Raw genomic sequence first — 15326 nt, 5'->3', positions numbered from 1 at the left:
TGGAGTGGGTAATTAGTCAAGACTGAGGAGCGTCTGTTGGACTCAGTTAAAAGGAGCTTACCAGGCAGGGGTCTTTCTGAGTCATGGTGGAGGCAGTCCGAAGCTTTATCACAGGAGGGAATGGGAGGTGAGGCCGTGGAGAAAGCTGGAGCAGAGGACTCCTGATTACTTCGTGACCAGAAAGAGTGAGGCTCAGGGTGGAGAGTTGGCTTTTTTTTTTTTTTTTTTTTTTTTTTTTTTTTTGGAGTCTTACTCTGTCACCAGGTTGGAGTGCAGTGGCACGATCTTGGCTCATTGCAGCCTTCGTCTCCCAGGTTCAGGTGATTTTCCTGCTTCAGCCTCCCAAGTACCTGGGATTACAAGCACGTGCCACCACACCTGGCTAATGTTTATATTTTTAGCAGAGACAGGGTTTCTCCATGTTGGCCAGGAGGCTGGTCTCAAGCTCCTGGCCTTAAGTGATCCACCTGCCCTGGCCTCCCAAAGTGTTGGGATTACAGGCGTAAGCCACCATGACTGGCCTTTTTTTTTTTTTTTTGAGACAGTCTCGCTCTTTTGCGCAGGGTGGAGTGCAGTGGTGCGTTCTTGGCTCACTGCAACCTCCACTTTCCAGGTTCAAGCAATTCTCCTGCCTCAGCCCTCTGTCACTGGGATTACAGGTGCCCACCACCATGCCTGGCTAATTTTTGTATTTTTAGTACAGAAGAGTAGAGAAGGGGGTTTAGTAGAGAAGGGGGTTTCACCACGTTGGCCAGGCTGGTCTCGACTTCCTGACCTCAAGTGATCCACCTACCTCAGCCTCCCAAAGTGTTGAGGTCACAGGCATAAGCCATCACACCCAGCCAGAGAATTGGCTTTTTAAGGTTGAACGTTGGTGGGAAGAAGCCATCAGGAGCCATCCTTGAACAGAGGATGGGGCTGGGTTCTTAGAGACTGGTGGAGGCTGTCTATTCCAAGCTCCACCACATGGGCTGGGACCAAGAAAGAGAGAACTGGCAGCTGAGCTGGGCAAGGACTTAGCTCTCCATTGCAGAGCACCTCTGCCCACCTGGATCCCAGAGCAATCCCTAAGCCAAGGCCTCTGCCAGGAGTCTTCCCAAGCTGTCCCCATCCCTGCCAGCCCAGTCTGACCTGCAGCAGCACAGGCTGATTATTTCTACCTGCAGTAGGCTATACTGGAGACCAGGGGACTCAGAACTGCACCTGGCTTGGGCTCGGGTCCATTAGTCCCCGGGGAGACAGGCTGAAGTGCTTGCCTGTGAAATTAAAGCAGACTGGGTTGGCCCCCTGTTCTGCATCCCAGTGGATGGATGAGCGGGGCAAGGACAGATGAAAGAATCCTGGGCGGAATTTCAGAAGACCTGGGGGTAGAGCTTTCTGGCCCTTTGATCCTGGGCAAGTCACTTAACTCCCTGAGGAGCCCCCAGTGTCCCCCATCTGGGCATGAATGAGAGCTGCTGGCAGGGTTGTCCTAAGGATTGGTGGGCTGCCTTGTTTGTCTCGTGCGTGTGTTTACTGGGGGTGGGAAGCATGACAGTACCAGGAGTAAGAAGGCAGCCACATGTCTCGGGCAGCGTATGCACCCTGCCTCATGGAATCAGGGCTGCTGAGGAGAGGCCTGCAGGACGGGCCCGGGATGGTGGCCAGGTTCATGCGCATTTGGAACCGGCCCGCTCAGGGTCTCCTAGCAGCCCAGGCTCCGCCCCACTCCGGAGAGGCGGGAGTGGGGAGTGGAGAGTTGGGGGAGCTAACCAGAGGAGTTGATGCTTCTTCTCAACCCCGGAAAGGCGAATTTGGCATGTGAGCACCCAGATCAGCCCTTCCCAGAGGGACTGACCGTGAGGAGGCTCCCTCTCAGGGATTAGTCCCCCATTCGGAGGCCGAAGTGCTCCTGGCGCCGGGGCGGAGCTGAGCTCCAGATGTCCGGGCGCGCACAGCTGGAGGGTCACGTGGCACGGCACCGGTCCCCCTTCCTGCCAACGCTGCATTTGGCTCAGGCCCCGTCCATGGCGGCCCCTGGGACCCTGCGCTGAGCCCCGGAGGCCAGGGCGTCCGGGGCTGCGCCACTTCCGAGGGCCGAGCGTGAGTGTAGGGACCCCAGGGCCCACGTTGAGGGGATGGCAGGGGTGGAAAGGATTCGGCCTCAGCACGAGGGAGGCGGGCGGGGGAGGGGCCGAGACTCCCGTCTCCCTGCCCGGTCCTGGGCCGAAGCGAGGCTGCCAGGGAGTTGGCTACATGGGTGAACTTCTCGTCCCTTCAGGCTGCCCGTCCCGGCGGTGCGACACGGCCGGAAGGAGGAGAACGACGCAAAGGGCTCAACCGCCGGTCGCTGGAGCCCCCCGGGGCGTGGCCTCCCGCCCCCTCATCTGGGGAGGGCGGGGCTCCTTGCCCCCTGCCGCCGACTGCGACCCTTACAGGGGAGGGAGGGCGCAGGCCGCGCGGAGATGAGGAGGCTGCGCCTACGCAGAGACGCTTCGCTCACGCTGCTCCTCTGCGCCTCCCTGGGCCTCCTACTCTATGCGCAGCGCGACGGCGTGACCCCGACGACGAGCGCGCCGAGAGCGCGAGGGAGGGCGGCACCAAGGCCCACTCCCCCGCCCCGCGCGTTCCAGTTACCCGACGCGGGTGTAGCCCCACCGGCCTACGAAGGAGACACACCGGTGCCGCCCACGCCCACGGGACCCTTTGACTTCGCCCGCTATTTGCGCGCCAAGGACCAGCGGCGGTTTCCGCTGCTCATTAACCAACCGCACAAGTGCCGCGGCGACGGAGCACCCGGTGGCCGCCCAGACCTGCTTATTGCTGTCAAGTCAGTGGCAGAGGACTTCGAGCGGCGCCAAGCCGTGCGCCAGACGTGGGGCGCGGAGGGTCGGGTGCAGGGGGCGCTGGTGCGCCGCGTGTTCTTGCTGGGCGTGCCCAGGGGCGCAGGCTCGGGCGGGGCCGACGAAGTTGGGGAGGGCGCACGAACCCACTGGCGCGCCCTGCTGCGGGCCGAGAGCCTTGCCTATGCGGACATCCTGCTCTGGGCCTTCGACGACACCTTTTTTAACCTAACGCTCAAGGAGATCCACTTTCTAGCCTGGGCCTCAGCTTTCTGCCCCGACGTGCGCTTCGTTTTTAAGGGCGACGCCGATGTGTTCGTGAACGTGGGGAATCTCCTGGAGTTCCTGGCGTCGCGGGATCCGGCGCAAGACCTGCTTGCTGGTGACGTAATTGTGCAGGCGCGGCCCATCCGCACGCGGGCTAGCAAGTACTACATTCCTGAGGCCGTGTACGGCCTGCCCGCCTATCCGGCCTACGCGGGCGGCGGTGGCTTTGTGCTTTCCGGGGCCACGCTGCACCGCCTGGCTGGCGCCTGTGCGCAGGTCGAGCTCTTCCCCATCGACGACGTCTTTCTGGGCATGTGTCTGCAGCGCCTGCGGCTCACGCCCGAGCCTCACCCTGCTTTCCGCACCTTTGGCATCCCCCAGCCTTCAGCCGCGCCGCATCTGAGCACCTTCGACCCCTGCTTTTACCGCGAGCTGGTTGTAGTGCATGGGCTCTCGGCCGCTGACATCTGGCTTATGTGGCGCCTGCTGCACGGGCCACATGGGCCAGCCTGTGCGCATCCACAGCCTGTCGCTGCAGGCCCCTTCCAATGGGACTCCTAGCTCCCAATTACAGCCCCAAGGTCCTAACTCAGACCCAAGATGGAGCCGGTTTCCCAGGCAGATTATTGCCGTGTATGTGGTTCTTCCCCGATCACCAGGTGCCTGTCTCCACAGGATCCCAGGGGATGGGGGTTAAGCTTGGCTCCTGGTGGTCCACCCTGCTGGAACCAGTTGAAACCCGTGTAATGGTGACCCTTTGAGCGAGCCACGGCTGGGTGGTAGATGACCATCTCTTGTCCAACAGGTCCCAGAGCAATGGACATGTCTGGTCCTCCTAGTAGCACAGAGGTGTGTTCAGGTGGGGTGGCAGGGACTCATGGAATTCTACCACACTGCTGGATTTGAAACCTCTAGGCTGACGGGGACGCATGCAGAGGCTCTCAAGGCCAGGCCCCACAGAGTGGTGGAGGGGCTCCGGCCGCCACAGCCTTCATGAACCTGGCAGGCACTCTGCCACAGCTCATCTGAAAACAGACATTGTGCTTCTCACAACCTCTCCTGGGCCCAGGTGTGGCCGAGCACCAGGGATGGAGCCACACAGGGACAAATGAGTGCACGGTCCCACCTAGTCTTCCCCCACCTCCTGAACCCACACAACAATGCCAGTCTCCCACTGGAGGCTGTATCCCCTCAGAGGAGCCAAGGAATGTCTTCCCCTGAGACGCCACCACTATTAATTTCCCATATTCTTCACCCCCTTGCTCAAAAAACCAATACCCACACTTAGTACAAACATCCCAGCAACAGCACATGGCAGGCCATTGCTGAGGACACAGGTGCTTTATTGGAGAGGGGATGTGGGCACGGGATAAGGAAGGTTCCCACATTCCAGGAGGATGGGAACAGTCCTGGCTGCCCCTGACAGTGGGGGATATGCAAGGGGCTCTGGCCAGGCCACAGTCCAAATGGGAAGACACCAGTCAGTCACAAAGTCATGGGAGCGCCACACAAACCTGGCTATAAGGCCCAGGAACCATATAGGAGCCTGAGGCAGGTCCCCTGCACATTCATCATTAAACTATACAGGATGAGGCTGTACATGAGTTAATTACAAAAGAGTCATATTTACAAAAATCTGTACACACATTTGAAAAACTCACAAAATTGTCATCTATGTATCACAAGTTGCTAGACCAAAATATTAAAAATGGGATAAAATTATACATTTCTCTTCTCAATTCTTTTCAAAAGGATTAATATTTTTAAAGCACATAGATGCTACTTTCCATTAGCAAGACCCATGAAAGGACTGAGCAGCCCAGCCTTCCTTGAGCCCCCAGAGGCTTTGAGCCATGAAATGGCTCAGCCAGGGGCCAGTGCCCAGGGTTGGGGCAGGGAGCCAGCCCACAGTGCAGAACAGAATGCTGAAACACAACAGAAGTAGGAAGATGTCTTTGGCTAAAACTTTGGCATTAAATAAAAGAGGCAAACAGCATGGAAACATGCAGCCCTGCCAGCCAGGTTGGGGCAGAGCAGGGGCACAGGCAATCTTGAAAGCTGACTCCAACAGGGGTGAGAACCAGGCCTGGGCACGTACCTGGATGGTAGAAAGCTGTGTTTCAACCAGTTTGGTGTGCCCAGGCAGGGAGCACGTGCAAGAAAGGAACAGGGAAGGGCAGGTGGGTCACCCTGGCCACAGCCAGCTCATCAAGTAACTAAAGTGGATGTAGTGCAAATGTTGCAACCAAGTACTACGGACACGCTACCTGCTTGCCTTAAGGGTCATATGGCAATGTGGGGCCAAAGGCAGGACTTTGTCCTTATCCTGGGTGCCTACGTCCTCAGTCACAGAAAGAGCCCCAAGTCTTCCCAACGTGCATGGGACAAAGGTTGACGTGTCCTGCCTCCTTGCTTGTTTGTTGAGAGCTCCTGGGTCCAGGAATCAAGGCTCAAACTTTGTGCTTCTCTTTGCAGTCTGTGTCCCCTGCTGGCACCAGCAGGCCAAGGATGGACAGAGGAATATCTGGGCCACTCAGCCTATGGCAGAGCATGCAGCCTGAGCCCAACCTCAGAACATCACAACAGCCCTTCAACACTGGCCAGGTGTCCAAGAAAACCCACAGGGTGGTACAGAGGCCCACTGAGCAGGATGTGATGCACAGTTCCACGGGACAGAGGGGCATAGGTGGGGATGTCCCTAGGAGAGCTCCGCTGTTCTCAGGTGGCTACCAGGCCTAGGGGGGCCATACAGGGTCACCGAGGCAATGTGGTTGTTCTGCATGACCTGGTGTGAGAAGAGGACAGTGGGTCAAGGGGGAGGGGTAGAGGGATGTAGGCAGATCCTGTGCATGAGGGCTGGAGGTTGTGTGACACACCTGTACCTAAGGGCTAGGCTTCCCAACTCCTCAACCTCCCCTGGTTGCTAAGGGCCCCTCTCTACTTGAGATCTGCCTGTTTCTCAATGGTTATACACAGCCTTTACCAGGGCCATGTGTCCAGTCCTTCTGGAACTGTTGGTGTCTGCTGGAGATACCGCATCCACAGGGAAAACAAGGGCAGCCCACTGTTCTCCCAAGTCAGTGGGGCCTCCAGAGCCACTCACTCCCCTACAATGCATTCGTTCACATGCCACTGGAGGGCCCCCAACACCCTCAGGTGGGCCCCACTTTCCCTGTGGTTCCCTTCCCTGCTATACTCGTGTTTTCAGATAGAAACTTGGGATTCATTACCTCCCATCTTATTGGATACAGACCACTGCTTTGGCCTCTGTGACCCCAGATTTCTCAACATCATTTTTGAACCTTCACTGGTAAATGTGGGGAGGTCAGACATGCAGCAGACAGGGTTGCTGGAGAAGGATGAATCTGCCCACTATGGCAGTTAGGCCCTCCCCAGTTTCACTCCATCATTCACCTGGCTCTGCCATGACCAGCAACCCCCTAGGCAGTTTATTTCTAGGGCTTCCACAGCTTACCTCAAAGATCATTCGCTGAAGACCAAAACAGAATGTGGAACCAAATGGGTTGGTGTTGTTTGGGGAGGAAGACCTGAGGCCAGAGAATTCAGAATTAGAGGGGCAGACAGAGGCCACAGCCTTGAAACAAGGGATCCAGTGTTTTCTGGGGTGTGGGATACTGGCCAGTAGTCTCATGGCTGTGAGTGTTTGTCTGTTTCCCATACAGGCCTGCAAGGTCCTAGGGGTAGGGATGGCCTCACTCAACTCAGAATCGTACATACAGAACCCAACAGGGCACAAAAAGTTACTGTGGAACTAGACTAGGGTGGGGAGGAGTCAAGAGGGCTCTCTTGAGTCAGAGAATCTCAGGCAGCATGGCAACCAGGAATGGGGCTGTGGACGTCAGCAGGCAGCAGCTTTGATGGGAAAAAGACAGCCCAGGCCAGCCAGCCAAGCCCTCCTTCCTTATGAATTCATAACTAAAGGTGAGAAGGCCCCCTACCTGGAGGTAGGGTTGGGAGACGGGAGCTACCCATGGGGACAGCCTCTCTAGCACAGGTGAACACAGAGAACAGTTGACTCACTCTTAATGTGGAATGGGGCAGGAATTATGCTTGTGGCAACACCAGAAACTTCTGTAATTTTTTTTTTTTTTTTGAGACGGAGTCTTGCTCTTTCGCCCAGGCTGGACTGCAGTGGTGCTATTTCGGCTCACTGCAAGCTCCGCCTCCTGGGTTCACGCCATTCTCCTGCCTCAGCTTCCTGAGTAGCTGGGACCACAGGCGCCCGCCACCACGCCCAGCTAATTTTTTGTATTTTCAGTAGAGACGGGGTTTCACCGTGTTAGCCAGGATGGTCTCGATCTCCTGACCTCGTGATCCGCCCGCCTCGGCCTCCCAAAGTGCTGGGATTAGAGGCGTGAGCCACTGCGCCTGGGCAACTTCTGTAATTTTTAAGCAACATCCACTGTGCCAGGCTTCCCTGGACTTTCTGGGCTCTGAGGAGTCAGGTGGGATGGCCAGGGACATCAAACTCCCGCTCACCTGTGCAGAACAACAGGCTTCTCCACAGGGTGGCCCAGGAGCTCCTGGATGTTGTCCCACTGCAAGAGGGACAGAGGGGAGCAGGGGTTAGTAGGGACATGAACGTGCCTGTGACCAATGGCTGGCCTAGAGGACACAGCCCCATGCTGCCTGCAGGTTCATGTCCACCTCATTCTCAGGCTGTGCCAGGTAGGAAGATAGGTGCTCACCTTGCTGTAGGTCGTGCATGTTTCTGTCTGACCGTCTGCGTTTTCTGAAAGGAGAAGACAGCAGGGCAGATTGGTAGCTGGCCCAGCCTACCTGTGGCCCCAGCCCTAGGCAGGATCCAGACCTGGTGTCCCTTTGCACTAGGGTTGGAGTACATGGGGAGGACTAACAGGCTGTTTTGGAGTTCCAGGGTAGAAGAGGATGGAGGGGTGAAGGGAGGTCAGTCAGGTGTGAGCTACACCAACTGGCAGTGGGTGGCAGGCAACAAGGATAGGCTGGGGGCCCCTGGATGATCATCTGTAGATAAGAAACTCCCCCCTCCACAGGCCAGCAATCCCACAGTCAAAGGAAAAGGCCTCAAGGGCCTCTAGGAGACTCAGACCAAGAACACTGCAGCCCCCAGAACAATGAGTGCACCCCAGAGGAACTGAGGCCATGGGCAGAGGCTCTACACGCCCAACTACTGCTTCGATCTTTCTCCCTTCTCATAGTGGAAAACAGACTCTAAAACCCCTCCCTTACCCTGAGAGCTTTCATTACTCACCTTTCTTTATGGCTAGTGGGATCTTGAACTCACAGCGATGATAACTAGAGAGAAGGCAGATGGGTAAAGGCTAGGCCTCCTAGAAGGCCTGGCCACTCCCATATTCCAACCCCATACCCCAGGAGAAACAGAACCAAACACACCTGCCCAAAGACCTGGCTCTGAGCCCCTGACAGTGTTCATTGAGAGAGGCCAGATTTAGGCATGGAAGTCAAACAGAAAAGATCTTGGCCCTGGGGTTTGGAGAGCCTATGACCTTGGATAAGACATCAAGCTTTCTGAACCGATTTCCCTATTTATAAAATGGGTTCAAACAGAGAGATATAAGGCACTGGACCCTGTGCCAGGAACACAGCAAGCACTCAGGAAATTCACTTCCCATGAAACAGCAAGAATTCAGATGTAGATAAATTAGTGAACACCCAAAGCCACAAGCTCTTTCCTGGGGTTTTCAGTCCAAAACTCACTTTACAGAGGGGAAGGTACAGACAGGTGTACTCACATGTTGAAATTATAATGCCCAGGGTAATTGGTGTGTAGAACAAACTTCTTCACTTTGTGTGTATTCGCATCAAAGAGGATGTCCTGGAATAGAAAACAAGGGTACTCAAGGAGGGAATGTTACTGAGGCAGGGCAGAGGCCTTTCCAAGGGCATGCCCAACTTGGGACATCCACTCCACTCCACAGTGAGAATGCCTGCAGGCATCACCTTTCTTCCAGACAACAGTCCAGGGGACAGGCCAACCAGCTTTTAGACATTTTCTTTTCTTTTTTTTTTTTTAGACAGAGTCTCACTGTATCACCGAGGCTGGAGTGCAGTGGCACCGTGTCAACTCACTGCAACCTCCGTCTCCTGGGTTCAATACTCCTGCCTCAGCCTCCCGAGGAGCTGGGATTACAGGTGCTCACCACCACGCCTAGCTAGTTTCTTTTTTTTTAATTTTTTATTTTTAGTAGAGACGGGGTTTCACCATGTTGACCAGGCTAATGAAGTGGGGACCCAACCATCTACAGACCTGACAGGCACAGGGGCTGCAGCTACCAGTTCTTAGGAACAAAAATGTAAGGGAGATCCTTCCTGCCAATGGCACCTGATAAAAAAAAATCTAACTGAGAGCAGATTTTGGCTCTAAGGCTACCAAGAAGATTGAGAGTCACCTCTTTTTTTTTTTTTTTTTTTTTGAGACGGAGTCTCACCTCTGTCGCCCAGGCTGGAGTGCAGTGGCACGATGTTGGCTCACTGAAACCTCTGCCTCCTGGGTTCAAGCGATTCTCCTGCCTCAGCCTCCCCAGTAGCTGAGAATACAGGCGCACACTACCATGTCCGGCTAGTTTTTGTAATTTTAGTGGAGATGGGGGTTTCACCATATTGGTCAGGCTGGTCTCGAACTCCTGACCTCAGGTGATCCACCCACCTTGGCCTCACAAAGTGCTGGGATTACAGGCGTGAGCCACCATGCTGGCCAAGTCACCTGGTTCTTGGCTCAAGGCCACCTGACTATTCTGAATTCCACGATCCATCAGATCCTTCTAGCTTCCATTACACACTCTGTGGGAGTCAGCAACTCCAGGAACTGAAGTTAGAGCCTGACCTCTTTCCAGGACTTGGACCTGGATTTGATGCCACCCAGTGAATACTTCCCTCCTATCCCCTACCCTTCCCAGCTTCATATCTATCTAACTGCTTGGGCCTGTGACCTCAGGGTCACCTCTGACTCTACCCCCGTACCCACAGCCAACTAAGTCCTACTGTGGCCAGTCCCTTCTCTCCATCTTCCCTGTCACCTATTGATGGCAGCAATGGCCCATCTGGAGCAGCCGCTGGGAGGATGCTGACTGCAGCAGGAGAAGTGTGGCCAGGACCTGTTTTCCCATAGAACTGTGCAGAGTCTGTGGGAACTGGGAACAGGTGAGAGCCCTGCCCTCTACTGAGTTGGCAGGGCAGGAGCCCATGCTCCTCAGTGTAACTGCAGCCTCCCAGCTGCAGCTCCAGACCCTGGCATCCCTGCACTCTCAGGGCCCCAGAAGGCCCCTTGCCCTGGCAGGCTTGACAGTGTCTGCTTCTACTCCCTAGCCTCTCCCCACTCCCGGTGCCTGCTCTGGGGAGGAGCAAAGTTGTGGCTCAGCCCAGGCGCTGTCGCAACCTGGCTGGGAGTACACACGCTCAGGGGGGCACTGACACACACTAGCCCCCTGCTGCCTCGGCATGCACAGCATGGGCACCATGGATGGCATGTTGATGGCGGTAGGAAGCAGAAGGGCTCCTGGGCAGAAAGGGCTGGGTCCCAGGTGAAACCCCACCTTCAAGCCAGGGATGGCCTAAGGCCTGGGGGCCGGGCTGCCAGCTCTGGGTAGAATCTGTGGGTGGAGTGAGAATTTATGGTGCTTTTTGTGGGCCTTCTCATGGACCAATCAGCATGCACTTCCTCCCTTCTGAGCCCATAAAAACCCCGGATTCAGCCAGACTTGGACAGACATCAAGACTACCAGCTGTGGGAAGGAGCTACCCACTTCAGGTCTCCTTGACTCCTCAGGACAACCTGCCTACAGAAAGAAGCTACCCACTATGGGTATTCTCTCTGCTGAGAGCTGGACACTCATACGGATGACCTGCCTGTGGAAAGGAGCTGCCCACTATGGGTCTCCTCTGAACTGTTCTGTTGCTCAATAAAGCTCCTCTCCTTTTTGCTTACCCTCCAGCTGTTTGCATACCTCAATCTTCCTGGACGCAGGACAAGAACTTGGGACCCACTGAATGGTGGGACTGAAAGAAGTGTAACATAAATAGGGCTGAAATGCCCTGCCCCGCTTTCCCCATTGCGAGCAACAAGAAGAGCTGCAGCCCTTCAGGAAGCCCAGACCTAGGAGCTCCCCGAGCCAGAGCTGTGACACCCTGTTTGGGGCTCTGTGGTTCCTGGTGTCTCCAAGCTTCCGGGCGTCACTGCGTTCTCCTTGTCCAGACACAGGTGCCAGCAATGGAAGCTGCTTGCAGTACATGTGATCTAGCCTTACCCTTACATGGAGCCGGTGCCTATGCTGGCGCCTGGAGCCGCTCGCCCCACCACAGCAGTCAGTGTGCCTGGCTGGGCGCAGTGGCCGGACGCCACATTCACTCGCTCACACCCCTTGCCATTCCATGCCTGGTTTGCCCTTGGCAGGCATGGGATCCAGGGCGATAGCGTGAGCCAAGCGCAACCTGCCAGGCTGAGTGAGCGGAATGAGCCCAGTGGGACCAAGCAAAAATTGGGGCAAAGGTGCCACCGGCCACAGAAGTTTCCAGCTGGAAAAGCAACACCCTAAAGTTCTCGAGATACTATCATCACTGGCCCTTGAACCAGAGGTCCAGCTGCAACAGCACTGTTCCCTCCTGCCGCCATCCTACTCTCAGGAGTTCATGACCTGACAGCAGCTACACTACTACTCTTGGCTCCTGTGTTTGGTCTTTCCCGCTTGGACAGACTCAGTCTCTCCTCACTCCCTCTCTGGAATCTACTCTTTGCTGCCTCAGGACCTCAGACCCTAGAAAACTCAAAGGTTACAAGACCCATGGTCCAGGCCAGCCCTGCCCTCTGAGATGTTTCCTGCTGAAACACTGTTTACACAATCATTTCTCATGTCTGCATCTTACCCACCAGCTGGACTGTCCGCACTGGCCAGCTACCAGCTACATTGAGCTCCCTGGGTCCAGAGCACAGGGATACAGCAATGCCTCTGGGGTGTCCTCTAAAAATATACAAGCACACCTCACACGTCTCCAAGCCTTTTCAGTCTCCATTTTGTGACTCAAGAAGAGGGTCCTATGCTTTACAAAAGGGCAGTTCCCCAAACAGCTTAATCTGAATGATTTCCAAGGCCTCCATCTGTGGAACATATTTCTCTCAGAAAAGAAGTCAACATGTACCAGGGAACCTAGCGCTCCTGAGCAATCCTGGTTGCGGGAAAGGTCTACTTTGGAGTACCAGAGCCTATGCAAAACAACCCTGGGCAAAGCCAGCTGGCACTAGGTTCTCCAATGCCCATGGTTCCAGCTGCATGTGGACACACAAATCTGCAAAAGTGCACTGTCTACCCCAATAGAAATGAAGGGCTTCTCTGAGGAATCACAACTTACCACTCCAAGAGTGAAGTAGTTAAAAAAGTAGTCATTGCACTTCGATGGAACTTGTTTATGAGGGGAAGGAGAATGAATTTTCATCTGTAGGGAAAAAATAACCATAAATTAAAATCCATCCCTCTAATATAGTTCTGGATTAACATAAAGTCTACAAATTGTGTTCCATGAGTAACATTAAGCTGCGGTACAAGCAAGAGTGTGGGGAGTCTCAGCTCCCGGTGCTGACCAGGCTAGGAGGAGAGGGGGCCAGCTGTCATTGATTATGGACTGCCTTGGTCTCCAAGGAAAGGTAGGCACTATGGAGAGGGACAGAGTCAGGGTAATTAGACTACAGGGGTTAGAAAACAGTTTTCAATTTACTTTACCATTAGCTTTAATTAGAACAACTTCTATGGGAAAATAGCAAACAGTTTACTTTGGTGTTGATTTAAAAAAAGAGGGAGAGAGACTGCAACATAATTCCCCTACCTTGTCTTCTGATTTATAGAAGACTTTGTGTGGAGAGCCAAGCATGCTAAGAACATCTTGGCAGGAATCACCAAAATACACTGAACGTTCAAATACCCGCATCTTGGCATCTGCTAATAGGCCAGGTCCACAACCTGCAAAAAACAAGAGAGAGGTTGTCAGGTTATGGTTAGGACCAGAGACCCTCTCTGGGGGCCCAAGAGAAGCTACTGGCTTCATGCTACATTATTAGGTCTGGCAAGGGGCAAGACTGCATGTAAGCAGAAACATCAGGTCACCAGGGCTTAAGACTGTACAAGAGATCACTATCTATTCAAAATAATGCCAGGGACTTATTCAATACCCCACATGTGACATGAAGCTCTGAAGACTTCATTCACTTATTCATTCACTAACTATTTTATTGCCTACCATGTGCTAGGACATTGTGCTAGATGTTGAAGAAACAAAAGTGAAACAAAAGCAGTGCAGTTTCTGACCAGACATGGTGGCTCACTCCTGTAATCCCAGCACTTTGGGAGGCCAAGGTGGATGGATTGTTTGAGCTCAGAGTTCGACACCAGCCTGGGCAACATGGTGATACCCTGTCTCTACAAAAACATACAATAATTAGCTGGGCATGGTGTTGGGTGTCTGTAGTCCCAGCTACTTGGGAGGCTGAGGTGGGAGGATCACTTGAACCCGGGATGCAGAGGTTGCAGTGAGCCAAGATCACACCACTGCACTCTAGCCTGGGTGACAGAGACAGTCTCAAAAAAAAAAAAAAAAAAAAAAAAAAGGCAGTGCTGTTTCTTCCCCATAAGCTCCATCACTGGAGCTTATGTGTGCTGGAGAAGACCTTAATCAGATCATCACACAACTATGGTAAGATGCAAAGATTTATGTTAAGAGGTACTTCTTGGCTGGGTGCGGTGGCTTCTGCCTATAATCCCAGCACTTTGAGAGGTCAAGCGGGGTGGATTGCTTGAGCTCAGGCATTCAAGACCAGCCTGGGCAACATGGTGAAACCCCGGCTCCACAAAATATAATACAAAAATTAGCTAGGCGTGGTGGCACATTCCTGCAGTCCTAGCTACTTGGGAGGCTAAGGTGGGAGGATCACTTGAGCACCGGAGGCAGAGACTGCAGTGAGCTAAGATCACACCACTGCATTCCAGCCTGGGTGACAGAGTGAGACACTGTCTTTAAAAAAAAAAACAAAAGAGGCCGGGCGCGGTGGCTCAAGCCTGTAATCCCAGCACTTTGGGAGGCCGAGACGGGCGGATCACAAGGTCAGGAGATCGAGACCATCCTGGCTAACACGGTGAAACCCCGTCTCTACTAAAAAATACAAAAAACTAGCCGGGCGAGGTGGTGGGCGCCTGTAGTCCCAGCTACTCGGGAGGCTGAGGCAGGAGAATGGCGTGAACCCGGGAGGCGGAGCTTGCAGTGAATTGAGATCCGGCCACTGCGCTCCAACCTGGGCGACAGAGCGAGACTCCGTCTCAAAAAAAAAAAAAAACACACACAAAAAAAAAAAAACAAAAGAAAAGAAAAGAAAAAGAAAAAAAAGATACAAAAGTACTCTCAATGGTAACCCCTAATAGAGACACTGAACCTCTAAGACTGCTCTATCAACAAGTAGAGTGAAGCATGCATTACTTGACTCCCTAATTCTACAAAAACACCTGACAGAGCCCTCCAACCCAGACAAGAGCCATTATCACTTAAAAGGGACAAACGAGCTAAGTAGAGGAATAAAAGACCTTCTGATTTGCCAAAAGTTTATTCGTTGGGAAGAATCTTTAAGCTCTGACTTTTTCTAATACAACATTTCAGAAATGATTACAGTTAATGACACACACACAAACATACAGATGTAGAAGTGGTTGTAGCACAGTAATAGACACACCAACAGTAAACATTTCCCCATTTTGTGGAGGGGGAGACAAGGCGTTTTGCTCCCAGCCCCCAGCAAAAAAAAAAGGAAGCAAAGAATCTGAGAAGGATTGTAATTCCTGGTGCCATGATAATCACTGACACCATCTTACTCAGCACAAGGCTTTACAGTTGTCAAAGTTCTCTCATGTGTAACAATCCATTTGCTATATACAGAAGGTTTAGAGAACCCAAATCTGAAATAACTAGGTACTGAGTTCAACTAACCCAAGAATCTCTATTCTCAGCAAGTATACACTGAGGGGCAAATAAAGGCTTAGGCAAGCCTGGGTGACCTATAGAACCCACCAAAAGTCCTGTCAAGCTGGACTGTGGGCCCAAAGTATCCAGTGGCCTAACACATTTCTTCAGGTGCCAGATACGTGTGGATGACAGATGGGGGCTGCAGGGAAGGAACCCTTTACAGGTGAGTCTTCTCTTTTGTCTCCCTCTGCTTGAAGTATATCTAGGTAGAATTACCCCCAG

General features: G+C 53.6%; 2 protein-coding genes across 10 annotated transcripts in view; one reads left to right on the top strand and one right to left on the bottom strand.

The window, feature by feature from the left end:
* The first annotated feature begins 201 nt into the window (after positions 1-201).
* B3GNT9 (UDP-GlcNAc:betaGal beta-1,3-N-acetylglucosaminyltransferase 9) lies at positions 202-4811 on the top strand. 3 transcript variants are annotated; one of them, XM_015126356.3, is made up of 2 exons: positions 202-2082; positions 2261-4811. In XM_015126356.3, the coding sequence occupies exon 2, from the start codon at positions 2445-2447 to the stop codon at positions 3648-3650; it is 1206 nt and encodes a 401-aa protein (XP_014981842.2). In that variant the 5' UTR covers positions 202-2082; positions 2261-2444; the 3' UTR covers positions 3651-4811. The 3 variants fall into 3 exon arrangements, with proteins under 3 accessions (XP_014981842.2, XP_077840343.1, XP_077840342.1); XM_077984217.1 differs by having other exon boundaries at positions 215-2088; XM_077984216.1 differs by having other exon boundaries at positions 1695-1800.
* The window catches only part of PHAF1 (phagosome assembly factor 1), a 38558-nt gene continuing 27605 nt past the window's right edge, over positions 4374-15326 (bottom strand). For all 7 annotated transcript variants that reach the window (XM_077984218.1, XM_077984221.1, XM_077984223.1 and 4 more), the window contains 8 exons: positions 12924-13057; positions 12453-12536; positions 8843-8925; positions 8341-8384; positions 7799-7842; positions 7590-7648; positions 6565-6637; positions 4374-5874 (listed from right to left, as the gene is read on the bottom strand). In XM_077984218.1, coding sequence (XP_077840344.1) covers positions 5788-5874; positions 6565-6637; positions 7590-7648; positions 7799-7842; positions 8341-8384; positions 8843-8925; positions 12453-12536; positions 12924-13057 — 608 coding nt within the window. In that variant the 3' untranslated portion in view covers positions 4374-5787. The remainder of the gene's footprint in view (positions 5875-6564; positions 6638-7589; positions 7649-7798; positions 7843-8340; positions 8385-8842; positions 8926-12452; positions 12537-12923; positions 13058-15326) is intronic.

The sequence above is a fragment of the Macaca mulatta genome, chromosome 20, assembly GCF_049350105.2.
Source record: "Macaca mulatta isolate MMU2019108-1 chromosome 20, T2T-MMU8v2.0, whole genome shotgun sequence".
Lineage (NCBI taxonomy): Eukaryota > Metazoa > Chordata > Mammalia > Primates > Cercopithecidae > Macaca > Macaca mulatta.
The sequence above is the reverse complement of the archived record's forward strand: the minus strand, read 5'-3'. Positions and strand labels throughout refer to the sequence as shown.